The 24,196-nt window shown below is 38.3% G+C and overlaps 1 protein-coding gene across 3 annotated transcripts in view; it reads right to left on the reverse strand.

Annotated features, from left to right (window-relative positions):
- SMYD3 (SET and MYND domain containing 3) overlaps nt 1-24,196 on the reverse strand; it is a 422,465-nt gene that overhangs the window by 116,504 nt on the left and 281,765 nt on the right. Inside the window, exon 10 of one of the 3 annotated variants that reach the window (XM_074168177.1) lies at nt 14,848-14,859. The exons of the other annotated variants lie outside the window; for them this stretch is intronic. Coding sequence (XP_074024278.1) covers nt 14,848-14,859 — 12 coding nt within the window. The remainder of the gene's footprint in view (nt 1-14,847; nt 14,860-24,196) is intronic. 3 annotated transcript variants of the gene reach the window in all.

Here is a 24,196-nt window from a genome sequence, read left to right on the forward strand (position 1 = left end):
GCTAGAAGGAATGTGCTAATTAAAGAATACAAGTGAAATGCAAGTTAAAAGCAGCCAGAGAAGGAGAAGGGAAAATCCTGGCCCCAAACAGGAAGGAAGGAGGGAGAGTACCCCTTGCTAGATTTGCATATCATATCCCAGGGCCCAGCCACAGCTAGCAGGGGAGGGAAACACTGATCCTTCACATCTCTATTTAGTGCAGGTCCCCAGGCAGCCTTCCTATTGAAAAAGATCTAGGAAGGAAGTTGAAAAGAACTTTCAAAAGGAACAAAGGAGAAAGTGAGGGAGCAGAGCTCAGAGCAGAAGCTGCTACAAGGGAAGGGCGCTTTCTCGGCAGCTCACTCCACAGATACAGTCCAAGGACAGCCAAAGTCATTCCAGCCAAAACTAAGACACAGTGACTAAGGAAGAGGGTAAGTTCAGAGGCCGAGTAGTGGCATCACTGTATTCCCGATGGGTTAAGTATTTAAGCAAGGCAAAATTTCTTGCATTGCATCAGAACAACTGATACAGTGTGGAGGGGCAGGGGGGAAAAGACAAGTTTTTGGCTATACAAGCCCTTCTTCAGGTGAGGTGCCAAGGTGTGACATGTTGGGGCAGCGTGTAAGGACAGTGCCCTCAGTTCTGGCACCTGAGTGAGATGTTACAAAAAAGACACAATTAAATCACAGGTATACCGGACCACATGCCTTCTTTTTTTTTCTCCTTTGTGTAATACTCTTTTTCATTCTGTAATTCAATACCTAACCTAAACTTGACTCATTATTTTCTTTGACTTTTCCTAGCACTATGAGTAACTTCTAAATAATCTTACAGGTAGGAAACTCTCCATTCCTGAGGAAGCAACCATCAGGCTTAGCCCAATGGCAAGTATACTCTTATTTCCAACACCTATTTTATGGTTGTCAGGATATGAAGTGTGTCCTTCCCTCAAGCTGGAAATGGCACCACAGGGAATGGCAGGAAGATGCGTGGGTATGGGAGAAGGCTTTGGCAAAACAAGACGTGCCTTCCACAAGCAACAGTCTCTGGGAAGATGGCTTGTAGCTATAGCAATATCCATAGATGCGAGAAAAGGTCTGGAGTTTGGTGGCATAGACCGAAGTCCCTCAAAGTCTGTGGTGAACCTGCTAACTTTGGGAACTTTGAGTCAGGTCCTTAAATCAGATCCCATATGGGAAGCTGCAGATTAATCCATGAAGCAAAACAGACTGACATTGCTTGCAGTTTAGATCTGAAATAACTGCTAATTTCCCTGGTTTTAAATTGCAAGCGTTCCTTGGTATTCAGATCACTGGCTTTTCTCAAACTCAGTCTGCCAATAGTGGAAATGAAGCCTAAAGAGGAAGCATTTAAGATAATTAATAATTGTTATGGGCTGGGTTTAATTTAACATGGTCTAAGTGTGGTTTAATGGTTTAAGCATTATCTGTGGTCTTGGAATATTTCTCTGAGGTTTACTGGAAATTTATGAACCATGGGAAAAGACATATTGATAATGGAAGGATCAGACAAAAGCAAGAGTGGTTTAAACTGCAGAATCTTAAGGAGCTTTTCCAGTTGTTTTTTATTATTATTATTATTATTATTTTTAAAAACCTAAATGAGAGGGTTTTTTTCTAATTTTGTCCAAACTTTGAAGCCTAAACAGAATAACAGACAGTAAAAATATAAATAAAAAATGCTTTTGGCTTCTTATAGCTCTGTAAAGATCTAAATTAGTGAAGGTCTTAAAAGCCAGTTCTTCACCAAAGGGAGTAAACAAATTAAATAACCATTCTGCTATTCCCTTATGATATCTGCATTGTTAAATGGTCTCCAAACGACATAAAAGAGAAAATTTTCAACTGTTGAGGATCAGAAGAGTTTTTCAGTTTCACTTTAATTAGCTTAAAGCTAAGAATATGTCCCATAAACTAATACCAAGTTCTTAGTCAATCTTTTCACATTTTTGCCATTAATTATTTCTGTTACGCTAGTGGAAAAACAAAGATACAGGCCCTAATCAGTGCTCCCAAGTGTTTGTTAATGAACTCTGAGGGGACCAAACAGCCATAATTGTCTTTCATAACTGGAAACCTTCCTTCTAAAGTGGTTCTTTGTCTGCATATCACATCTTTGTACAGCTTAATGTTGCTTTTATCACTTTATTGCTTTTGTTACTTTTTCATGTGGGAAATGTTTTGATTAGATAGAACATACCTTCAGAGAATCTTCCTTATCTTTGACAATAACTATTTCTGCATTTACAGCAATAATGCAATCCCCATAATCCTGAATTTGTAGAATTTGCTCATTATTTTATCATAGTACCTTCACTAATGGTTATCAGCCTCTAAATACATCGCCAGTTTAGCAGTTATAATGGCTGTATTATTACCATCTAACATTGAGTTGTAAAGTTTGTCACTAAAACAGAAAACTTGACCAGAATCCCAATTTCAATAACCAAATAAATTGTTGTGACAACACTAAAGACACTCTTTAGTGACCTTCAGTATTTCATCTGGGTCTGCGACTGCCACAGTGCTTCTGCACCAAGATTGTGATTTAAATGTTTCCCAAGAATGGTCTAAGCAAGTAAGGAGGCAGATTCTGTAACATTGCCTAACATAGCCCACTTCAGGTTCTTTCACAGTATATCTACAAAGAAATTGGATTGCAACTCACACCAGCGCGTCTAAGCAAGTCAGATTAATTTCAACAATTAATTTTCAATTCAATCCCAACAGCAGCCAAAGCAGCTGAGCTGTGATACTGGCCAGCTGGCTGCATGCAGGTGAGCTTGAACAGGCTACACTGGGGTGTATGCTATGACAGTCATGCTGTTTGAGTCCACTTGGGTAAGTTTACAGGTGCAATGCACACATCTCAGCTAAGTGTAAATACACGATAAAGACAACTTTATGTTATCATGCACGGGGTGGGTCAAGGATGCTTACTCAACAACCTCAGATGACAGGAAGGGGCATGTAGGATTCTCTCAAGGCAGGAGGATTCCCAGACAGAATATAAATGTGATCTGGTAAAACACTTATGTTTCCCTTTTCTGAAAAGAAGTACCTGCCTAGCATATATTGTAGCTGTCAGCTGGATCTAAACACCTATGCAGACCTGTCCGTCACGTAACAACATTCTTTTGTTTGCATACTAGTTCCCAAATGACATATTATGCTTGCTCTGTGCCAGACTGGGCGTGAATGAATTACATTGCTTTGACTTTCCACCAATGCAGTCCTCTGCTAAGAATGCTACAAACAACAGCCATCACACTGCTTTCAGTCCCACTTGTATCTTATGTGGTGTTTTTAGATGTAACTGAACTCAAGTAGAGGAAATTAATTTCAGAGAAGATCAAGCAATTGATCCAAAATATTCCAGGAAAGGGATAAACAGCTTAGTTTCTTCCCGTTAAAGTACATGCCAAATTGTAATCGCTAATATGCTCCTCGGCATAATCCAGAAAATTTATAACACAACATGCAGTTCATAAGCTTTAAATTTAAGTTAAAACAGAAAGCAAATGAGCACATACATAAAGATTTGTTTTGATATCTTGAGATGAAATTGTGGCTCCATTTAATTCAGTGGAAGATTTGTCATTGACTTATGTACTCAATAATGTCAGCAGGCACTTCTTTCACATAAAAGACTAAACTTTCAGAATAAGGGGTTTGAAACTAAATTCAGTATTTCTCATTACTTTCATTCCTCTCCCTCCAAAAGAAATGAGAAATCAATATTGGTTAATACAATGTTTAGATTTCTGTCATCCTGTTTTAAATCTAAAGTGAAAGGGGTTGTTTTAACATTGCAAATGCTTCTTCCTTCCATAGAACTGTAGATCAAGGTTTGACATAAGAAAAGCATAACTCTATAGGGAAAGTGAAAAATATTTAAAGTATTTTTTCATAATTTTTGAACACATGGAATTCATTGCATAGATTTATTACTATAAATTCATGATGTATGCACTCACATATCTTTCTGTGTGTCCTGTTCCTTATTATTGCATCTGTGTCAACCTCCTACTTTTTCTAGTGAACGCCACCTCACATCAACTCTCTAGTTAATCGTGCATCAGTCCAAAAGGCTGGGCAATGATGAGGACTGCAGGAAACACTGTTTGCTAGGTGTAACTGGCTTTCATACAGTTCATGATGTTTTTCTCTCCTGGATAACATCCGTTGTTGAGACAATTCATTGAGTCCACTGCCAAGGATGTTTCTTGGGAGTGGTCTGAGGAATGAGCCCTTGGAAAGGAGGCAGGCGTGACCTTGTTTTGCCTGCACACAGTATTTTGCCTGAATAAACCCTCAAAACTCCCCACCTGTTCTTAGGAGGAATGAAGGAACTGAGACGAATCCTAGAGCATGTTGAAAAACTAGTGACAACAGTTCCTTTCCCCCTTCTTTTGGTTTTAATGCTTTCTCTAAGTGTTTTTGTGCAAATGCAGGAGAATCCAAGTACTGGATTTATGCACCGCAGAAATAATACTAGACAATATGACAGAAACTAGGCAATAGGACCAGAGAGGAATTTTGATCACATAAATCAGCAGTAGCAGTCAATCAAAAAAAGAGGTACAATTTACCCTTAAATAAATTAAACCCAAAACTAACATAAACCAAAGTTTGAATTAAAATACAGAATGAGTTATATATAAAATAAAATACCAGGTTTGCACTTCCAGTGGCAACTGTACACAACTATGGCCTTAGTTTTTTAGTTTAATCCTATTTTTATTTTCAAACATATTTTATGTTTTAAATTAATTCTATTTTAAAAGTTATTAATATATCCCCTGGAGCCACTAGGACTGTATTACTGATAATTACTACTAACATGCATAGTAAGTAATACCTGCATGCACATAAGCTTCCTTTTTCCAATGTGCACTTTCACCCAGCCTGTCTGCTGGTGCATAGCTCTACTGATTCAGTAAAACAAGGCTGATTTATACGAGCTGGGGATTTAGCCTTTCTTGTTTCCATGAAGTCAAACAGTATCTCCCAGAGCTGTACAGATCTCTTATACAGGTATGTAACAGAAAATGTAGAAAGCTCTAAGATGGCTGAACATTTCCTCGGAGTGCTGACACTTCCTTCCTGCTCATTTCACTTGTAAGACAGAAAGAACTCTCCAATGACTTGATCTCTTCAAAAAAAAAGAAATTCTGTACCAAGATCTGCTAATCAGGTCAAATTGCAGAGGCAAATTTATTGTTATGATCCTCTGAAAACGATGAGTAATTCCTTACCCAAAGACCTGAGGATAAATTCTGAAACACTCCCTGTTTTACATCATAAAATCACTCTACCCATTTGATTTAATGTTGCTGGACACACATCGCTGTCTAGTGAAGAAATCGTATGTGGTTCCTTATGTTACATCTACAAATTGTGCCATCATTTGTTGGGACATAAATCATCAGTCTTTATAGTGTTTCTGCCAATGGTACGTCTAGGCTCCAGGTCATCTATATAACCACAAAGAGAAGTATGTAACAGTCGGTATTTAACAAACTTAAATAAAATCAATTTCTTGCTAAATAAGATTAGACATTGCATGGACATGCAGGTGTACAGAGTCCTGGTGAGACAATGTCAATACTTTGGGCATGCTGCCAATGATTATTTAAACACCATCCCTGAAATGGATTTTCTTCTGCAAAAGAATAATAGTGTTTCCAGAAATGAAGCCCAGTGCTGTCTGGGTTGGGCAGAAGGAAGAAAATATCAAATTATCTTATTTAATCCATTAAAAAAGGAAATATCTATCATAAAAAGGTACTTTACAAGATGGAGCAAATCATATCTTCAAACTGACTCTTGCAGAGGCCTCAGCTATGACAGGTGCATAGTTTTGCCCCTTGAAATGTGACTTGGGTTTGGCAGGCTGTTATAACGTGTCAAATGCAAGTCAGAAGTTCTGTATAATTCATTAGCATTCTTTCTTGATTAGAAACTACACAGCTACCTGTCCTTGCTGTTATTCAAAAAAAGAAGATAAGGTAGTGATTCAAAAAGTACTGGACAGACAAGCATTTGGTGGGGATGAATACCAGTGTATCAAAAGACAAGTACAGAACAAGAGCAATGAAACTGCAGATGGTTTTGGGAACTGCTGGGACTTAACGCAAACCTCACTTCTGCATCAGATCTATCTCAAGCAAATCATTGTTTCTGGGACGCTGAGCTGTGCAGTAATACAGCACAAGCAAAATTTTTTCTGCACCAGTTATTACAACTCTCACACAAATTACATAAGTGTGAGAGCTAAGAGAGAAAAATCTTTAGTATTAAAAGGAAATTGCTACCTACAATAACATATAATTTGCATATTTCACAATTCACACTACTGGATGCAGTATTAGCTTGCAGGGATTCACCTTATACATTTCTCAGTCTTAATTCTATCAAAAAATACAAGCAATCTGACTTTACTAATAATGCATCCTACTTGCACCAAACATCCGTTTCTAACACCAAGAAACAAAGAACCAAAATTTTTCTGTTACACAGACACCTACATAAAGTTTGTGAAGATATAATCACTTATTTCTTTCCTGTCTCGGTTCATGCTGTAGATGGGCCGGACGTGACCATTTCTCCCTTTTTCATTTCTTTACTTTTAAAACTATATATCTAAACACTGAAATGCAGATTCTATACAAAGTGTTTCAATACTGATGTTTGTTTAAGACTAGACATTTTTCATAGACAACAAACTGCCAAAGATTAGCATTGTGATCGCTGACATTTCACATACTTATCCAGGTCCAAAGACAGCTTGTGATAGGCAGATTAGACCATTTGCTATGCCGTGTTTTTTAGATATATAAAAAACATACATATCCCGAAAAGTGTTCCTAGCTTGGCTGTAATATAGTTTCCCTTCAAGTAATGTAAAACTTTAAAGAGATACAGAACCACCATTTACTTCCAGTATGTTCAGTTACTAGCCCATAAAGAGACCTGTTTTCACTGAGTTACTTATATGTGTGAAGGTTTTAAAAGGTGGATTTGTTGACAGAAAGCCAGTCAGTAACAGTGAGCAAAGTGAAGTATTGCAAAGCTGTTTCTAATGTACATTATGCCACATGTGTGGCAGGCCAGTTTTCTAAGCAGAATTTGTACAAGCAGCCAAAAAAATGTAAAAATGTGAGCAAGAACCACACTCTGGAGTTCTTCCATTTCGAAAACCAATATTTTTAAGTTTTCAAAATCCGTACACATCCTTTTAAGCCTTAAAATGATTATACACCCAAGTTCATAGCAATAGCTGCTTTTTTTTTTTTTCCCTGAAAAAAAGAGCATAGGAAGAATAAAACTTCTAGTGGACTCTTAGCTGAAACTTGAACTATGAATCATGTCTATAACATATATAAAGAGTTTACCTGAAATTAATTCCCCCTATCACTTGCATAAAACTCTTACGCTGTGCTTACTTGCATACATGTAATATATGAACACATATGTTTAACAGATTAATTTATAAATTACAATTTCAAAGTTCACAGTTGTTGTTTTTTGATCTCTTTATAGAGGGTTGGTAAAAAAGAGACTGAAAAGAATCCTACATGAGGAAAGCAGAAAGGAAATACCACTGAACGGGGCCTCTTGTTATTACAGAGGAGACCAGATAAGCTGGAGGATAGCTAGGATTGCAATTTTCTAGCCTGCAAAAAGCCCAGCATCATCAGTATGTACACAACTCTTTCAATCCTCAAGGAACGATTTAATAGCCTTAATCGGGAGGTTCAGACTGGATATCAGGAAGCATTTCTGTACCAAGAGGATGGTCAAACGCTGGAACAGGCTTCCTAGAGAGGTGGTCAATGCCCCAAGCCCATCAGTGTTTAAAAGACATTTGGTAAATGTCCTTAATAACATGCTTTAACTTGGTCAGCCCTGGATTGCTCAGGCAGTTGGACTAGATGATCGTTGTAGTTCCCTTCCAACTGAAAGATTCTATTCTATTCTATTCTATTCTATTCTATTCTATTCTATTCTATTCTATTCTATTCTATTCTATTTCTATTTTCCCCTCTAACAAGCCGTAAGAAAGCAGGGGATCTAGCTCAGGTTCTAGGTCATTTCTTAATTTCCTTGTGCTAAAATCTTTTGAGGGGGTCACAGCTGAGGAAATTCTGCCAATATTGCATTAAAAACTTCAAGCTTCACAGTATGAAGCCTGGTGCAGTGGGAATCCTCTGATTCCACCGAGATAAGTACTTACAAATAACTTAATAAGTTATTTGTAATAATAAATTTGTAATAATTTGTAAAAAATAAGAGTATGGAATGAAAGTTTCAGTGTTCTCTCTTTCATCAACAGTTATGCAGATCACCTTCTGCTCTACCACAAATATTGATTTATATTAATCATGGAAACTTCATGGCTTGAAGGCATGAAAGAAAATCAATGCAGTAATGTTCTTGTTGGTTTTCTGCTAGCCAGCACATTTGCGTGACGGAAGAGGGCACACAATGAAGCCCTTTGGTGAGTCTGTAGGTAAACAGATGAGAAATGTGAGAGCAAAAATGCTGGTAGTGAATGGAAAGCAAATCTTTTAACAGCCCTAACACAAATATGCTCTGAGTGCTGATTTTATTCTTCCGTCTCAGAAGACTATATTTAGCATTCAGTATAGGAAAAGAGCTCCAGGAACCACATTTCTACTAGGCATTTTGTACATTTCGGGATTATTATTCAGATATTACAGAAAGACAGATCTCCTTTCATACTCTCCATATGTAAAAATTGCCATAGTGAAGCTCATTTATTCAATACTAATAGTGCATTTCATTCATACATCTCCATAAAATAATAGATGCACTACTGTTGTGTGACTTCATGACTAATGTAACAATGTCGTGACCACATACATACCTGTGTCAAAAAAGTCAGGACACTGGATGAACTGATAATTATGCTTCCCTGGACCCAATACAAATAGCATCTGTAGCATGAAAACCAATGCACAGATGCAAGCCAAATGACATATCTAATATAGTAAGACTAAAAGGGAAGTGTACATTAATTTGTATTGTGTGAGGTACTGACTGCTTGGACTGCTCTATCTTCTGGAATGCACAATGCCAGTGGAGTCAATGGAGATATTACTATATATCGATTGTTTGCAATGAATTTTCATGCAGAACTTTTTCTACTGAACTGGTTCACTGCTCTACAAGCTTAACTACTTCTGCCTAAAAAAAAAGTATTATTATTCTGGGTAATTCCCTAATGGAGTGTGTAATTCAGATTATAAAAAGCCACTGAATTCACTCTCTTAGAGTATCCCAAAATTCCCTTTGCGTATAAGAACTTTTTGGGGAAGTCAGATTTCTTTTTGTATTGCACCAGGAAGGCAAAACTTCGCAAAAAGACGCAAGTGAACTGCAGTTTTACATGCTACGTAATGAACTACATGGTCAGTAGTTTGCATTTTAAAAAATGAAAGCAGAATCTAATCCTCACTACCAGAAGAGAACATAACAAAAGTAATAGTATAAATTAGTGCTAATACAGGCTTTAGAGGGGGAAAAGAGCACCAAAGAGGAGGATTTAACAAAATATTTGGAAATTTAAAAAATTATTTTAAGCTACTCTGCAAGTTCAAAGAGGTGGGTATGCATTTTATGGAACTCAATAAGTGGCAAAATTTATCTGCTAATATTATTCCTCCTTCTATGTAGGCAGAAGCCCTGTATCATCTGGGAAATATTTTCACTGAAAAATATTTTGCCATGTAAAAACAAGACCAATGTAACATTATGCACCCTAAGGAAAAATTGGTTTTTTTTAAAATCAAAATGCTTTACAGAATGAAATGTTCTGAATTTTTTTATTTGAAAATTTCAGTGTTTTTTCTGGCACTTTCAATTAAAACAAAAGTACTTAGTTCATTAAAGCCTCAAAATATTTAATGGCAGTGCTGGAATATATTTGCCTCAGTCCCTATGTGATGCTGCTTTGCAAGAAGAATAACTCAAATTCAGTGTAAAACCTGCCATCCTCAAGCACTGGAGCTTGATGGGAGCTGTAGTTTCAGTGACTGTCACCTCACCTTCCCCTGTCACCTACGAAGTCTGCGGTCAGACTCTCATAGGCTTGACAAATTCAGAGATATCTCTGTGCACCAGGAGAGCTGGGGAGCAGGCAGCACAGAAGGAGTGAAGGACGAGGGGACAAACCAGTTACACACAGGTCCCACCAGGCCCCAGGGTGGCACACACCAGCCACACAGACCTCAAACTCACCTGAAATGAGACCGCAGTTCAGCAATCTGGAATGTTTTGTTGTGTTTGATTCAAACCAAGACAGAAGGTTTCTTTTTCCATTTCCATGGCAGAACATTTGCACCTGAAGGCACTGAGAGGGAGCTGAGGTTGATGCATTTGATGACCAGAGGATACATGAAACCAGGCGTTCCAGCGTACTGCACCTCATGGAATTCATCAGTCATGTGTTTCCTATCATGCAGGGCCAATCCTGTGAGAACTTCAGCTACACACAGCAGCAATAAATCCTTCTTCACACTAAATTCTACGCCTGTGTAATTCGATCCAGTTCTACTGAAGTTAATAAAGCTGCAGAAATTTATAGCAGCAGATAATTTGGCCCAGAAAGAATGAACCACTAATTAGTAAAAGCAAGGGTTGGCATGACAATCTCAGCCAGCTTCAACCTTTGTATTAAATACAGAATATCTCCACTTATCTCATTTGTTCCTGTCATAAATGTATTTTGGAGAGTTCTACCTGATGCATAAGAATTTCTTTCCTCAAATTACTACATCATGCATCAGACTAGTTTCAACACATAGTTCCTTTCAACAATTCAGATAATTACGTTTAAGAACTTAGAACAAGCTTACATAAAGTCGCTTTACTCTGTTTATTATGTGACAGATACTGTACTACTCATGAGTAACCAGAGCCTGTCACATTGGAAAATATCATGAATAATATGTCATATATTATTCATGCATGTATAGTTCAGCATAGTCAAATATAACCAATTAATAAAACAAATGAAGAATGCATAATTGAAGTGCTAAATCTGAGAACTCAAAACTGAATTGAGTAGCAGAGAATTATTCATCTGCCAGAAAAATATCCATTGTAAAGTCATCTGAGTGCACTCAAGTAACCTACAGCCTTTTTAAAAAATTAAGTATTGCTATTAGAAATTGATTATACTTTTTAATAGCAATAAATCCCCATGAAATTAGTTATTGCTTACCATAGCTATAGCATTAATCTTTTGAAGCAAACTTAGCAAATTTAGCTAACACTAATGACCAATTTTGAAAGGGATTACTCCTTAATTAAATTATATCATATACAGTAGTACCCTAAGATAGGATCATTTTGATGCAAACTGCACCTTAACATGAACAGTCTGTATTGGAATGAACCACGTTAATCCAAAATCAGTAGTTAGTGTAATTAGGAGGAGCATGAAGACTACTTAGATGTGTTATTTTTGAGTGACAGGAAAAAACTCTTTGGCTTACATTAAAAAGATTATGCTTTCAAAAAAAATGTTACACCATGAATGACTCCTCCCAAATACCTATCTATTGTTAGACTTCTGCAGTGTGTTTGCTCAGTTGTCTACTTAATGTTACTTAACCACCAGGACATAAAGGGGCTTGGGACAGTCTTATTTTCAAGACAGATATTTGCCATTTAGTAGTCTCCCTGAGTTAGTTACTGAGTTTTTACAAAGGGCCACTAGCTTCTTTTGCTACAAAAACAACAAAACCAAAGCAAATCATATCTTCATATTTATATAATATGTCATGAATCACTGTAGCTATAAATGCAAATTTCAGAGTCTGATCAACACATGCAAGATTGTTTCAATGATTGGTGGTGGTTTTATTTGTGGTTCAAATGGAATGAAATGAAAAGTGATTGACATAATTCCAGTCTCTGCTGGACATGCTTTGGACCCCAAATCAGGCAGAACTCCAGTGTGCAGAGGAACTGCGTTTTAGTAGTTCAGGTAGTGAAGCTCTAGCAAAAGTGGGTTTCTTACAAGAAGCAGGGTCTCTCTAGCACCTCCAAGAACTAAGCAGCTCCTGCCACAAGGAAAGCACAAGAGAAAAGGGAGAAGGTTATAGGCAGTTGCCACACCAACTCCAGCAGTCAAAGCCATTCCCTCAGGTTCAAAAGAATTAAGCAGTCTCCATCATCTTCTGCACGCTCTCCCTCATCCAATTAAGTCAGGAAGATGAGCACAGTATGTCTATATTTATGTTAATAGCAGCAGAGTCCCCAGAAATGAGGTAGAAATCAGACCTCCCAGGCAGAAAGGACAGCTGGTTAGCAAAAGGCAGCGGTACCCTACAACATGCTGCATCTCAATACAGCCATTTCAGCCCACAGCAGGACCCGTGGTTTGGTGACACTGGCCAGTGGCTGCCACACCACTGCCAGCACAGTGGCTCCCAGGCAGTCTTTTTTTCCCTAGTAGGGTTAAAGAGCTGGTTTTAGAGTAGGACAGGAGCTCGCTCCCTCCTGCAGATAACCAGGTGCTCCCTAGAGCACAAGATCTAATGCAGAGACACAAGTGGCATTTACTCCAAACCTGATTTCAGGTTCATTTGAGACTGAAATGCAATACAAGTGACAAAGTATTTGTCATATATAAAGTAAATTTGTTAAAATAATATAAAATAAAACGCACAACAAAATTTTGTGTAATCCCCTGGTTAATCAAAACTGCTAAGGAGCTTGTAGTATTACAGCCGCAACTTGGAAATCATCTTTGTTCATTTTTTACTTATTTTTGTGCATAGTTAAGATGAGCAAAATCTCAAACCAGAGGGCTAACTATTCCCAAACATGCAGAAGTTTGGATCCAGATCTGAACTTTGTGGTTGGCGTTGCTTCCCTACTGGCTGGAGCCCAAGCCTCTACTACCAAGCACCCCAAACTGTGATATGGATGAGAACACGTGTGGGAAACTTTGCTCTTATGCACATTTAACTCTGCAGTTGTCATCACTTCCCTCTTCACAGTCTGGGCTGCAAATTTGAATGAAGCCCAGTGGTGCCGCAATCCTTTCCTCCTCCTCTTTATATTTGTCTTTTTCTCCCCAGTTTGAAATATTTTTGCATACAATGCCAACTGAAAGCCCTCAAAGCTGGAACGCTTACTGTCACCTCGACTATGCAAGGGAGACAGACTTTTATTGGAAACATTCCTTCCCTTCCTTTTCATTTTTGCTGCTCCCACGCTGTTGTTGGCAGCTTTAGATTCATATCAGAAGGAAAGCATGTAGAATGTACGCAGTTAGGCAGTGGTCCTGTAAGGCACTTCATGTGCACAAACATCTGCAGCTGTGCACTGCTTCTGATCTGTAGGAGACTACATATGGGCACTGAGATCAGAACACATCAAATCCTTGTTATTAAATGCATGAGTCTTTAAAGCAATGAGTCTTAATTCCTGTTAAGAGACTCCAATAATAAGAAGACAAATAAATTATATTCGGCCCCACCAGAAGGGAAATTATGATTTCATTCTCTCTGTTCAGGTCACACCAGCACAGAAATGCAACAACCCAGAAGACTAATAAGTCCTATAGCAAAAATGTCTTAAAAATACTAAAGCACAATTAAATTAGCATTCAAATAATATTTACAGTTTTTCCCTCTGCATAGCCAAAGCTCTTCTATTGCTTCACACTCTTAGGACGCAGCAAGAATCAGCAGCTAGAAGCCAAAACCAGGTGCACTCAGATTCCTACATGATGTAGATTTTTAACTGTAAAGAGGAGGAGCTGGGAACAAATTAACAGGCAGGACTTTCATCTCCAAGTGCATTCATATTGCGTTTAGCTGTCTTACTGAAAGCTATCCTTAGAATCTAAGGAGCACAAAAAAGGAGAAGCTAAGTGATAACCAAGGAATTGCTATATACAAGTGAGTCTAGCTGATGCAAAGCTCCACTTTGGCTTCATGCCCTGAAACCTTATGCTGTAAATGAAGTAAAAACAAGAAGTAGATATATGGAAAAGCCAATGGAAAGCAACGCTTTCCTGTATTTATTATTTTTCTTTCTCATATATGAATTGAGACAGAACTCCATGCTGACCTTTGAAATAGATGCCTAAAAAGTACAGCATTTTTGCCATGAAATCAGGAAATGTAAATTATGACAACAGACTTAGGATGGCTTCTACTAATAATTCACAGGAAATACTGCATTTTAGTCAAGAAATTTTACAACCAACATGAATTCTTAAGAGTACATACTACAGCTGGGCTTATGGAGAGATACCATTGGTACAAATCCCCACAGAATGAAGCAGTGATACACCTCAAAAGGTACAGACGTCAGTAGAATGCCGTCCTTGCTCATGCAGAAATCCCTACCGACATCTGGAGAAAGTTAACTGGAACAAATATTTTAGGACATAACAGAGAAGCTGGCAATGTGCTGAACAAAGGCCACTTTCTTTTTTTAAACTCTGCTTGCCAGGTTACTGATACAACCAAGTTTTCATGCAGTTGTGTTTTTGTCCTGCTTTGATTTTCAGATTTGCATTGTATGTGCAAATTTAGTACATTTATCCACAGTTACTCCTAAGGTGTTTCGATCACCCTTCCAGCCTAAGCACTACCCCTAGAGAAGCCAATTGTGCTTATGACCATTGTGACTTACAAAAGAGTCCCCTGGAAGGGGCAGGCCTTTTGACTGACATTTCGAGAAGAAGCAGACTCAATCTGATAAAGTTTCATCATACTCTGACCTGAGGCAAGTCACCCATGACCGCCCCTCTTCCGCGCTCCTCCTGGACTGTTTATGTACAAGCACCCGTGACCACAGTGTCCACCTCAATCTGGGCAAAGGGCAGATTCACTTCTAATTAAATTGTTCTGGTCTTTTGAGAGCAGCAGACCTTTGACCAATACCTTTCTGGGATATTGAATCCAATCCAATCTACTGACATATGTATTCAGGGATTCCTTTTATAAAGTCTAGAAATGTTTTTGTCTCCTTCTGCTGTGCAGTATCTAAAAACACTGTCCTCACCAAAAAGGTAACAGGAGATGTCTGGAAAGTTTTTCCTGCCTTCTGTCCACTGAAAGAAATCAGCTATTTCTTTAAACCAGTCTTTCAACCACATCAGCTTTTTCAATAATTTCAAAAACTTACTCTACTAAGTTTCATTAAAATGGATAATCACAAGGATGGTTTAATTTGGCCAGCAGATACTCTATTTCATTTTATAATTAGTGTTGGTATTGCAGACTATGACAGGAAACACGCATCGAGACACTGCCCTCAATTTTAATATTACAGCTAGCTGTGTATAATTAACTATTAAGAGGCTTTTTTTCCTTTAGCAGTTGAATGGCCCCATCAGTTGGTGAAATTCATGAGAATCTTTTACATCATGTCAATGATCTCATATAGATAAACTGATGCAAGGTATAAGGTTTTCAATGGAATTACGCTCAAGTCAATAATGTCAGTCAAACAGCTATCATCTACGAGGAATATTCAATTATAGGCATGGAATAGGTTGGTGATCCCTATCCTAGCTGATCCCTGTGCTTCTAGTGAATATATAGGTCCAACAGGACACACATCCTGGCACAAGTTTATATATTTGTAATTTTACTTACAGAAGGAAAAAATCTTGACTATAATATTTAGCAGGAAAATAAAAGAATAGATACTTTTAAATTATTTTTTAAATACTTAATGCTGCATATATAATATGCAATTGATTTAGCCTAGGCAACAGTTAGTCAGAAAGGGCTGGAGATTTTTCTGGGGTCTTTTTGGTTTTTTTATTTCATTTCCCAGTGTAGTAAGATCTTAAATTACAGATACGGGTATCTGGCATAACCTTAAACTAAGCCCAACACTTCATACTTTCATTTGCATTTTCAGTCAGCAGCACCACTGGGTGCGAACTCAGACTTCTGCACTGGGGTATATAAGAGCTGACCTTAAAACCTTTACCTTTGGAATGAGGTGGGCTTGACACCCTTTAGTTACTTTCCTGCAAAATGAGTCTACCGCTGAGATTTCCATTTTCTTGTCCACACTATGAAATACTGAATTTTGGTGAGTGTGCACCAATACTGCAATTCTTCTATGAGTCTGATGAGAATTTCAGCTGATGATTTATCAAAAGGTTCTCCACACAAGTTAAGTCTCCAACCAATTCACAGGTGACATAATACAAGTGTCTTTCCTAATGCTGATGTCAGGAATATTTTGCCACCTGGAGTGAGGTGGAGACAGGCTTCAAAATCACATTGATCACCCCCCCTCTAAAACAGTGACATTTTAATTCCTATATCCCTCTGGTGTGGCAACTGACAGGCCTGGGCAATTCATCTGTTCTTTCCTGCATTCCCAATCTGCTGTTAACAGCTGTTCTTACACTGAAAACCAACTTCTGTTTGCAACTAGTCATGTCAAATATGACTTAAAAACCCATATCAGTAACAGTGAAGATGGTAATATGAAAATGTTAAATGCCAGACTGCTGTTGACTTTGGTATTTCATGTTTGATGAACAAGCTGGAATTCCCAAATTGAGGAAGCAGTAATTAGCATGCTGACTACCTCAAATACACATCCATCCCTGTTAACAGGTTGGTCTTGACAACTGTGAAGAGGCAGTAATAGACTGCATTCTTCATTGTTATAACATGTAAAGCCATATTGTGAGGATAAGACGTGCAACTTGTGACAAATCTGCAAACTTCAAAGTTCTCTTTGTGGGAAGAGCCCCTTTCACATCAAATGGATATTTATTTTTCTTAAATTCAGAAACCAGATGATGACTCATCAAGTATTATCTACCTGCAGGCAGTAAGAGAGTGGTGAGTGGAACAGAGACTTGGAGGATTTCTTGAAAATGCCACAATGAACAACGGGGAACCATTTATATTTGGCATATACGCCTATATTTTCTAATACAAAGTGAGATGGTAATGCAATATCCCCTCAATGTCTCTATCAAGGAATAAAAATATGAAATAATATTTACAAATCTCTTGTGTTTCTCCTCTACCTTTACATAAAGCATTAATACTCTGCTTTTACCTCCATGTGTAACATCAGTGATGTTACAGTAATATTCACCAGATTTTTTACCTTATAGCAGTAAAAATAACTTCACTGCGGAATTATTAAGTGAACTTTAATGGCTAAATTGAGGATTTCGTTTCCATTTCAAACGACTGTTTATTCAGTCATTACATCTACCCAAAAAACCCTCTTAATCTTACTGGACCTTTATAGTTCCTCCCAATCTTTACTAAAACACTTTTTTTTTTGATCAGTAGAGTCAGTAGACTGAAAGAATTCTGCATTTGGATGTCGTGATGATTTTTCTTGGACAGTAAAGATCAGACTGTGCTCACATACATCTTTTCATATGAGTTTTCCAATATTTAAAGAAGGACTAGGGAAAAGGGAAATAAAATTTATATAAGAAAGAAGAGTAGCAAAAATGATATAAGAAACATTTATGTATGTCACAGAGCTCTTATTTAAGTCTTATTTCTGATAGTTTTCTGATGCACCTTTGTACACAAAATCCACCACGATACACTCCTTTTCCCTGCTTTTGCTAAAACAATTGAACAAAAATATGTCCCTGCCTTGTCTGAGAAAGCTGCTGCACATTAAAAGAAAATGTATGGGTCACTGAAAATGTAGTTTTATAATAGAACACATTAGTATACAAAGTACATTAAAATAAGAGGAAGCAAAACTTGCTAAAAGCAAATTTCATGATTTCGTACTGTGGCGCATCTGTATAAAACAGAAGCTGGAAGAACTTTGCAGCCTTTATAACCTTCCCATTAGTGGTTCTCAACACGCTGACTTACTGGTGATATATATGCACAAACAGAACCTGCCACATCATTATCAGACAGGCAGGCAAATGCATTATCTTCTCACTTTTCTCCTATCCCCAGCTAATGTCTCATCATAACAACCTCATCAGCTATCACCGATAATCTGCCCTTCTTCTTGCCTTCATCTCAAATGCAATCTCACAAATTACTATGAGGAAATGACCATGGCTGGCCTGGCTATGAGCTGAAGGTGGACAGGAAACCTGGCAAAAGCCGTATGTGCAAATGGCTGACCTTCAAAGCGGCAGTTTGCAAAACACATGTGCGGACACAAAATAATATTAAGTAACCTTTCCAGTGCTGCCACTCTTAGATTCACACCGGGGCTAATCAATATTGCCCTTCAGCACCGGAGAGACATTCCCACATCCTCATGAAGGTTTCCGGTTTAATTTAATTCAGTACAATAATATCACTAGCTTCAAAATAGATCAGTGTACCCCACAGAGGTGGCAAGAAAGCAAAAGTCAAACCTGGCCAGACACCCCAGCGTGTCCCCCAGCAGGTGACAGAGAGCATGGTCCCCTCCTGTAGAAACCCTCAAAGGCAGAAGCACTTTCCAGGCTGAGGAGCTAGACTGTAGGAAGTGGACAGGATCAGCAAATTTGCTACTTCTGTGAAATAAGCGAGCCTTCCTTCAACCCAGTCTGTCTATAGCTTTGTGGGGAAAAGGTTTTCTTTTATAAATAAGGTTTCACCTACACCCATGAGGCATTGTGGGGCTCACGGTAACTGCCCTGGTGCTGAGGGATTCTTTTTCTAACGTACAGCTGGAAATTAGGTTGCCGCATCCTGCGCTCCCTCAGTCTGCAGAAAAACCTCTGCACTAATGCCAAGACCAAAGAGGTTTGGGGAACCAGCACAGCTTCAGCCACAGTCTTATTCCCTTTACCCCCAATGAGCTAATGACTGTAGATCAGGGCATAAAGTATACACACTAAAGAAAGAGCTTGAAGACAACTTCTTCCTTCCACACCCTCATTAGCTTTCTCTGGTGATGCTCAGGCCTTGCAGCTCCCCGGCTCACAGCAGGAACTTCAGCTCTTGTGAGTCCAGTGTGTTATGGCAGACACACTCCAGCTGCTAAGGCAGCCCCTCTAATGGACCGGCAGTGTCATTTGTCAGCTCCTTCCAGCATTATAAAAATTAAAAACTCAGCTGATTTGGCATGCATCTGATATACTTCTTCCATACAGAAGCCCATCTGCAAATATATATATTTTAAGTGTTCCTTTATCCATTACTTAATCCCTCCATAATTTGTGCTTATATTTTGTAAAGCAGAGAGAGATCTGTTGTTCGTTGAAGAGCTTAAAATCCATACCAGCTTCTTGTAACTAAAACCAAGGCACTGCTGCACTCCAGCGAGATCTACTGCACAAAACACAATTACCCTATCAATCGACTACACATCAATAGGACAGCACATGATTAGACAACAGTGGGGAATCCTAATGATCCCCTGTGAGAATTGGGGTAGTGCAAGTGTCTCATTTTCTGCTCCGTGATGTGTAGATGAAAAGTACACTAGAAAGAATACAAAATGCATGGCAGTATTTCTGTGCACATCCTAACTTCATTTTCATGGGAATGTGGAAATTTAACAAAAGAGCAAGGCCATGATTATCAGATGGAAGACAAAAAACACTGGTTCTAATGTCTTACTTAAGAGCACAGTGACTTGTCTGCTTCTTTAGCCCTGATACTTCCAGAGGACTGATATTTTCAAAGCAGTTGCTAGACACACACGCTCACCCCACAAGAATTTGTGTGTTCACCAGCGTCCAGAGGTATGTGGCAAATACACACTGTGCTGCAGCTCTGGGCACACTGCACCTGACTCTGCCTGGAGGCTTCCTCTGCAGCAACACTGTTCCTCTCACAAGGTGCTTCAGTCAAATTAATACAACCCTCCCAGGACCAGACATGTGCCACAGCATGCTGCAAGGATGCTGACCAATTTTTGTTTGTGTTTATTCCATTCCCCATCCTCTGGGTAGTGTTAAGTTCAAACCAAGCATAGGAATTTTTTTAATCTTCTGAAGAAGAAAATGATTTTGAAATGAGCTATAAACCGTGCTTACACACTCTATTCATTTCAGCCCCGGACATATTAACATCCCAAGAGAGATCTGCATGTTACCAGAGGCTGTCAAATTAACAGAAATACATTGGCAAGGAGAGTTTTTTTCAGGGAATGTTAGTGCAGCAATAATGGTGCTAAGTGGTGGCAAAGCATCATTTTGCTTACAGCAAAATTTCATGCATAAATGCAAAATAAATGCAATTTCTGCCACCTGATTTTTGTCCTTGCTTCATCTGTTTGGTGTATTTTAAAGGGATTCTGTGGTTTTCTCTTTCATACACTTTTCTGGCAGTTTCTAAGAATCAGTACTTTACAATATGTGACACTTAGAAACTCCCAAACAGAGCTGATCAGATTGCTTCACAGTTTTAGGAAATTTGGTGATGCACACACTGCGATACAAATCCAGTCATACAGAGAAATTAGGGAAGTCCTTTTTCAAGCACATGCTATTTTAGCGAATACCTGCCATCTGGTTCTGTACTATCTTTCAGTAACCGGATTTTTTGACTGCTCCAGGTCTCTTGTGTTACACATTAAAGTCAACAGAGCTGTGCTTCCCTTGTTCCCTTGGCAGCCAATTTTGTGGGGCATATATCGACATTATCAATGGGATTTTCCATCCTACATTAACCTCATAGTTCACTTTGTCCAATAGCAACTGACTAATGTTATCCATATGGTATTTTCAAATATTACTTATTTTGCCAGTCTCAATACAACCTCGTTTGGTTTCCTTTCTTGGCAGTAGAGGTACATTGAACAGGACTATCTCAACTTAGTGAGTGAGTGCTCTCTAAAATGTAGCTGAGTTTTCTCTTAACTTCATCTTCTCCCAAAGCTTTGCTATCTCACTGCTCAATTGCTATGCAATTAGTAAGCTCCCTTCTTTCCTTAGTTTTTTCTATCAATACAATCCAGCAGAAATTAGTATGTTTTGTACACTCTTTGAAGGAAATAAATGGTTGATTTAGCCTGAAAATTATCTAATGCCGTGTCTGGTGATGATTTACATCAAAGGATTTACAGTAAGGCACTTTTTACACTGCTCTAAGATATAGTCAGTGATGGGCTGGCAAAGAAAAGGTTGGGACATTTCTATGTTCCTAGTACGCATGAACATCTACTGTTGTTGCAAGCACCTGAGACCCTCAGGTCTGGCTCAAAGCCATCTTTCCTTCCATTGCTCCGATTTTGTTGTGAAAAACCTCAGGTAATCAGAAGGATCTGACAGGATATCTATCTTTCTAGTGTTTGCACTCACCAATGTAGTACTTAAGTAGTTAATGATAACAAGCAGTGTACCGCAAACAATGTGCTTTGGCAAACATCACTTAGGGCACTTCTGTTGCAAGCTTTACACATGTAAAGTGAATATTTCACTTTTACTTTGAGGAAGTAATGAAGCCTTTGCATCACAGACATTAAAACGACTCACATATTAAGATATTTATAAGCTGAAATACAAAGGTCGCTATCCCATATTTTGGATGACATTCTCAACCCTAAAGCGTCCATGACTATGTGATGTTCTTTGCTCCCTGTCCCAAGTCACTCCCCTATAAATTCAATTAGCAAAAATAATTGCTTCACTACAAACTGACTAAAAATGCCAAGACCCCTTTAGAGACAACAGCAATCATTAAACAAAACCCATTTGCAGGAGAGCTGAAGGCATTTCCAATACTCATATGAGATTTAAAAATAGAAGACACTTCAGAGTGCTTAAACTGCAGACAAAACCCTGTTTAATTTCAAAGGTGGCAGGGTTACTAATGCACCAGCTACTTCAAAGATAGCAAAATAAATTGCTTTTTTAAAACACTGCAGCTCCATCCAACATGATGGGAAATACATAAGGTTTACCAAATATGAAATTTAATGTGCCTAGGTTGTTCAAAAGTTGCCTTAATTTGGATGAGTGAGCAGAGAAAAAGGCATAACTTACCATCTCGGTTAGGCTCAGCTTTGGAAATTACTGTTCAGTCATGAACCTCAAATAGTCAACCCACAAGGCCACCTCTCCCTGTTTTATTCCATAATGCTGGAAAAATAAAGTGTTGTTTATATAGCTGGAAGGCTTTGCTTTATTATAAAACACAACAGGAGAGTAATTTATTTAATATCATTATTTAGCATGTGCATGACCATAGATAAATAGCAATCCACTCAAGAATTTAAGGCCTCCCTTGAAATATTTTTACAATCCTTTCAAAACCAATGAACTTTTGACTCAAGACTGGCTTATCTTTTCCAAAATTATTCTTCCTAAATCTATTAGCAAGCTCTGATTACCTTTACACTAAATGCAATTAAAAATCCAATACCATGCACGCAGGAAGGGCATGCCTGGTTACTGGGATCCTCATTCTCAGGCTGAGCTGGCAGGAGCTGTTGCTCCACGTTGAGTTTTATTGGCTCCATAGAGCAATTCAATGAAGCCCCCAAATAAAAACTCCAAAGTTATGTTTGGTTTATGTTTGCAAAAGTTTCCCTTAAAAAAGTTCCTTCTCTTTATGTTTGAAAAGTTTCCCTTGCAATTAGGAGTTCATATAAACACAGTGCTGCATGATTAACACTGGCTGTGGCCTGAGACATCCAAAGTGTGCTATGTTGAGTCCTTTGGAAAGATACCTTGATGAGAAAATGGTCACCTGGAGAGACGGAAGCCCACCCATTTTTATGTAACTGTAGCTTACTCTAAAAGCAAAATTAGAAATGGATTAGGTGAAACTATAAGATGTTTTCAGAAGAGAAGGACAAGGAAATATATCATGAAAACATTCAAGTTTACCAACAAAAACCTGAAGCTTGGGCTAAAAATAAAAAAAATAAAATAAAAAAAAAAACACAAAAAAACCCCCCAAAACAAAAACAAAAACAAAAACAAAAGAAAACCAACAAAAAATCACTACCAGGAGAGAAAAAACTGGAGGCTAACTGCACAGTTCTTTGCAAATAGTGGCTGTGTAAATACATTCAGGCACAGGAGTAGATACACACTTCGTGACAAGGGGACTTGTTCCCTGCCAAGTGTGAATTTTCATCAGGGCACGCAGATCTAAATCTGATGCAGCGAGCCAAAAGAAAAGCTCAAGCTCCATGACCAGTTTGAAATTTGGACGAACTGCTGCCAGGACATCAAGCAATAGGGCAAACCTTGTAAAAGATTCGTTCTTAACGCTTCATGTTCTATAAATGATGGCTATTGATCCAGTTATTGAATGTGTTTTACAGGGAATTGAAGTATTCCTGAAAAAAATCCTGGTAATATTTAGGAACAAACGGAACTCTTACAGCCTTTTTCTATCACTTTCACATATGTTTGTGTGTATCTACATAAGGTATAATACTTAGATCAGTGTCTCCAGCTTTTGTCAAACAAAAGAAATGTCAAAGTAGTAATATCATTTTTTTCCTATTAATAAAACAAGAGGATGCTATTAACTTTCAGGAGAGCTAAGGCCTCATCATGTTCCTCCTTCCTGTCCAAACTCACTGAAGAGTAAATATTTCAAAGGGTTCAAGCTTGCTCATTCACTCCCTTTTCCCAGCTTTGCATACTTGCTTTGAAGCAGCTGTCCTCAAAGGATCAGATACTGAGATTTCTAATCCTGTTTCAACTTCTCAGCAAGACTTCTGAGTTCTGTTAAAGATTAGGCAACCTTTTTTTTTGTTCTGTGCTGAGGCCTTCTAGGTATGTGAACAAGGAACGAGCCTCCAAATATACTAAATGAAGGTGACATTGCTGCTGGCCATGAAACCCCTTAGAGGAGATAACTTCCATTAACAAGAAAATTACAAAAAAATACATGATTTAAACCAGCCCTTATTATTTCATCTGAATCAAAAACCATATGTACATAACAAACTTCTACAACAGAGTAAATAGGAAACAACTGGGATTTTAGGAATTGTGCTATGTATGAAAAACATTCCAAAAAAGAGTCAAAGTACATCTTGTGATGGAAAGCCAAATGTTCTGCACATTCCTTTTCTAAAACACTGTTCTATTTAGCAAAGCAGCCCACTCTCAGGTGGGAGGTTCGGGGAGTGGATACTATTGTAGTAGTCCTGCAGGCAGATATTTGCTGCGCATGTGCACAATGCCAGGAAATTTAAAGTGTGTGTGTGTGCACACGTGCATGCGCAGGGGCAGACACCATTAGGAGAGCCACAATACAACAATACGAAAC

Source organism: Numenius arquata, chromosome 2, assembly GCF_964106895.1.
Source record: "Numenius arquata chromosome 2, bNumArq3.hap1.1, whole genome shotgun sequence".
In the NCBI taxonomy this organism is placed as follows: domain Eukaryota; kingdom Metazoa; phylum Chordata; class Aves; order Charadriiformes; family Scolopacidae; genus Numenius; species Numenius arquata.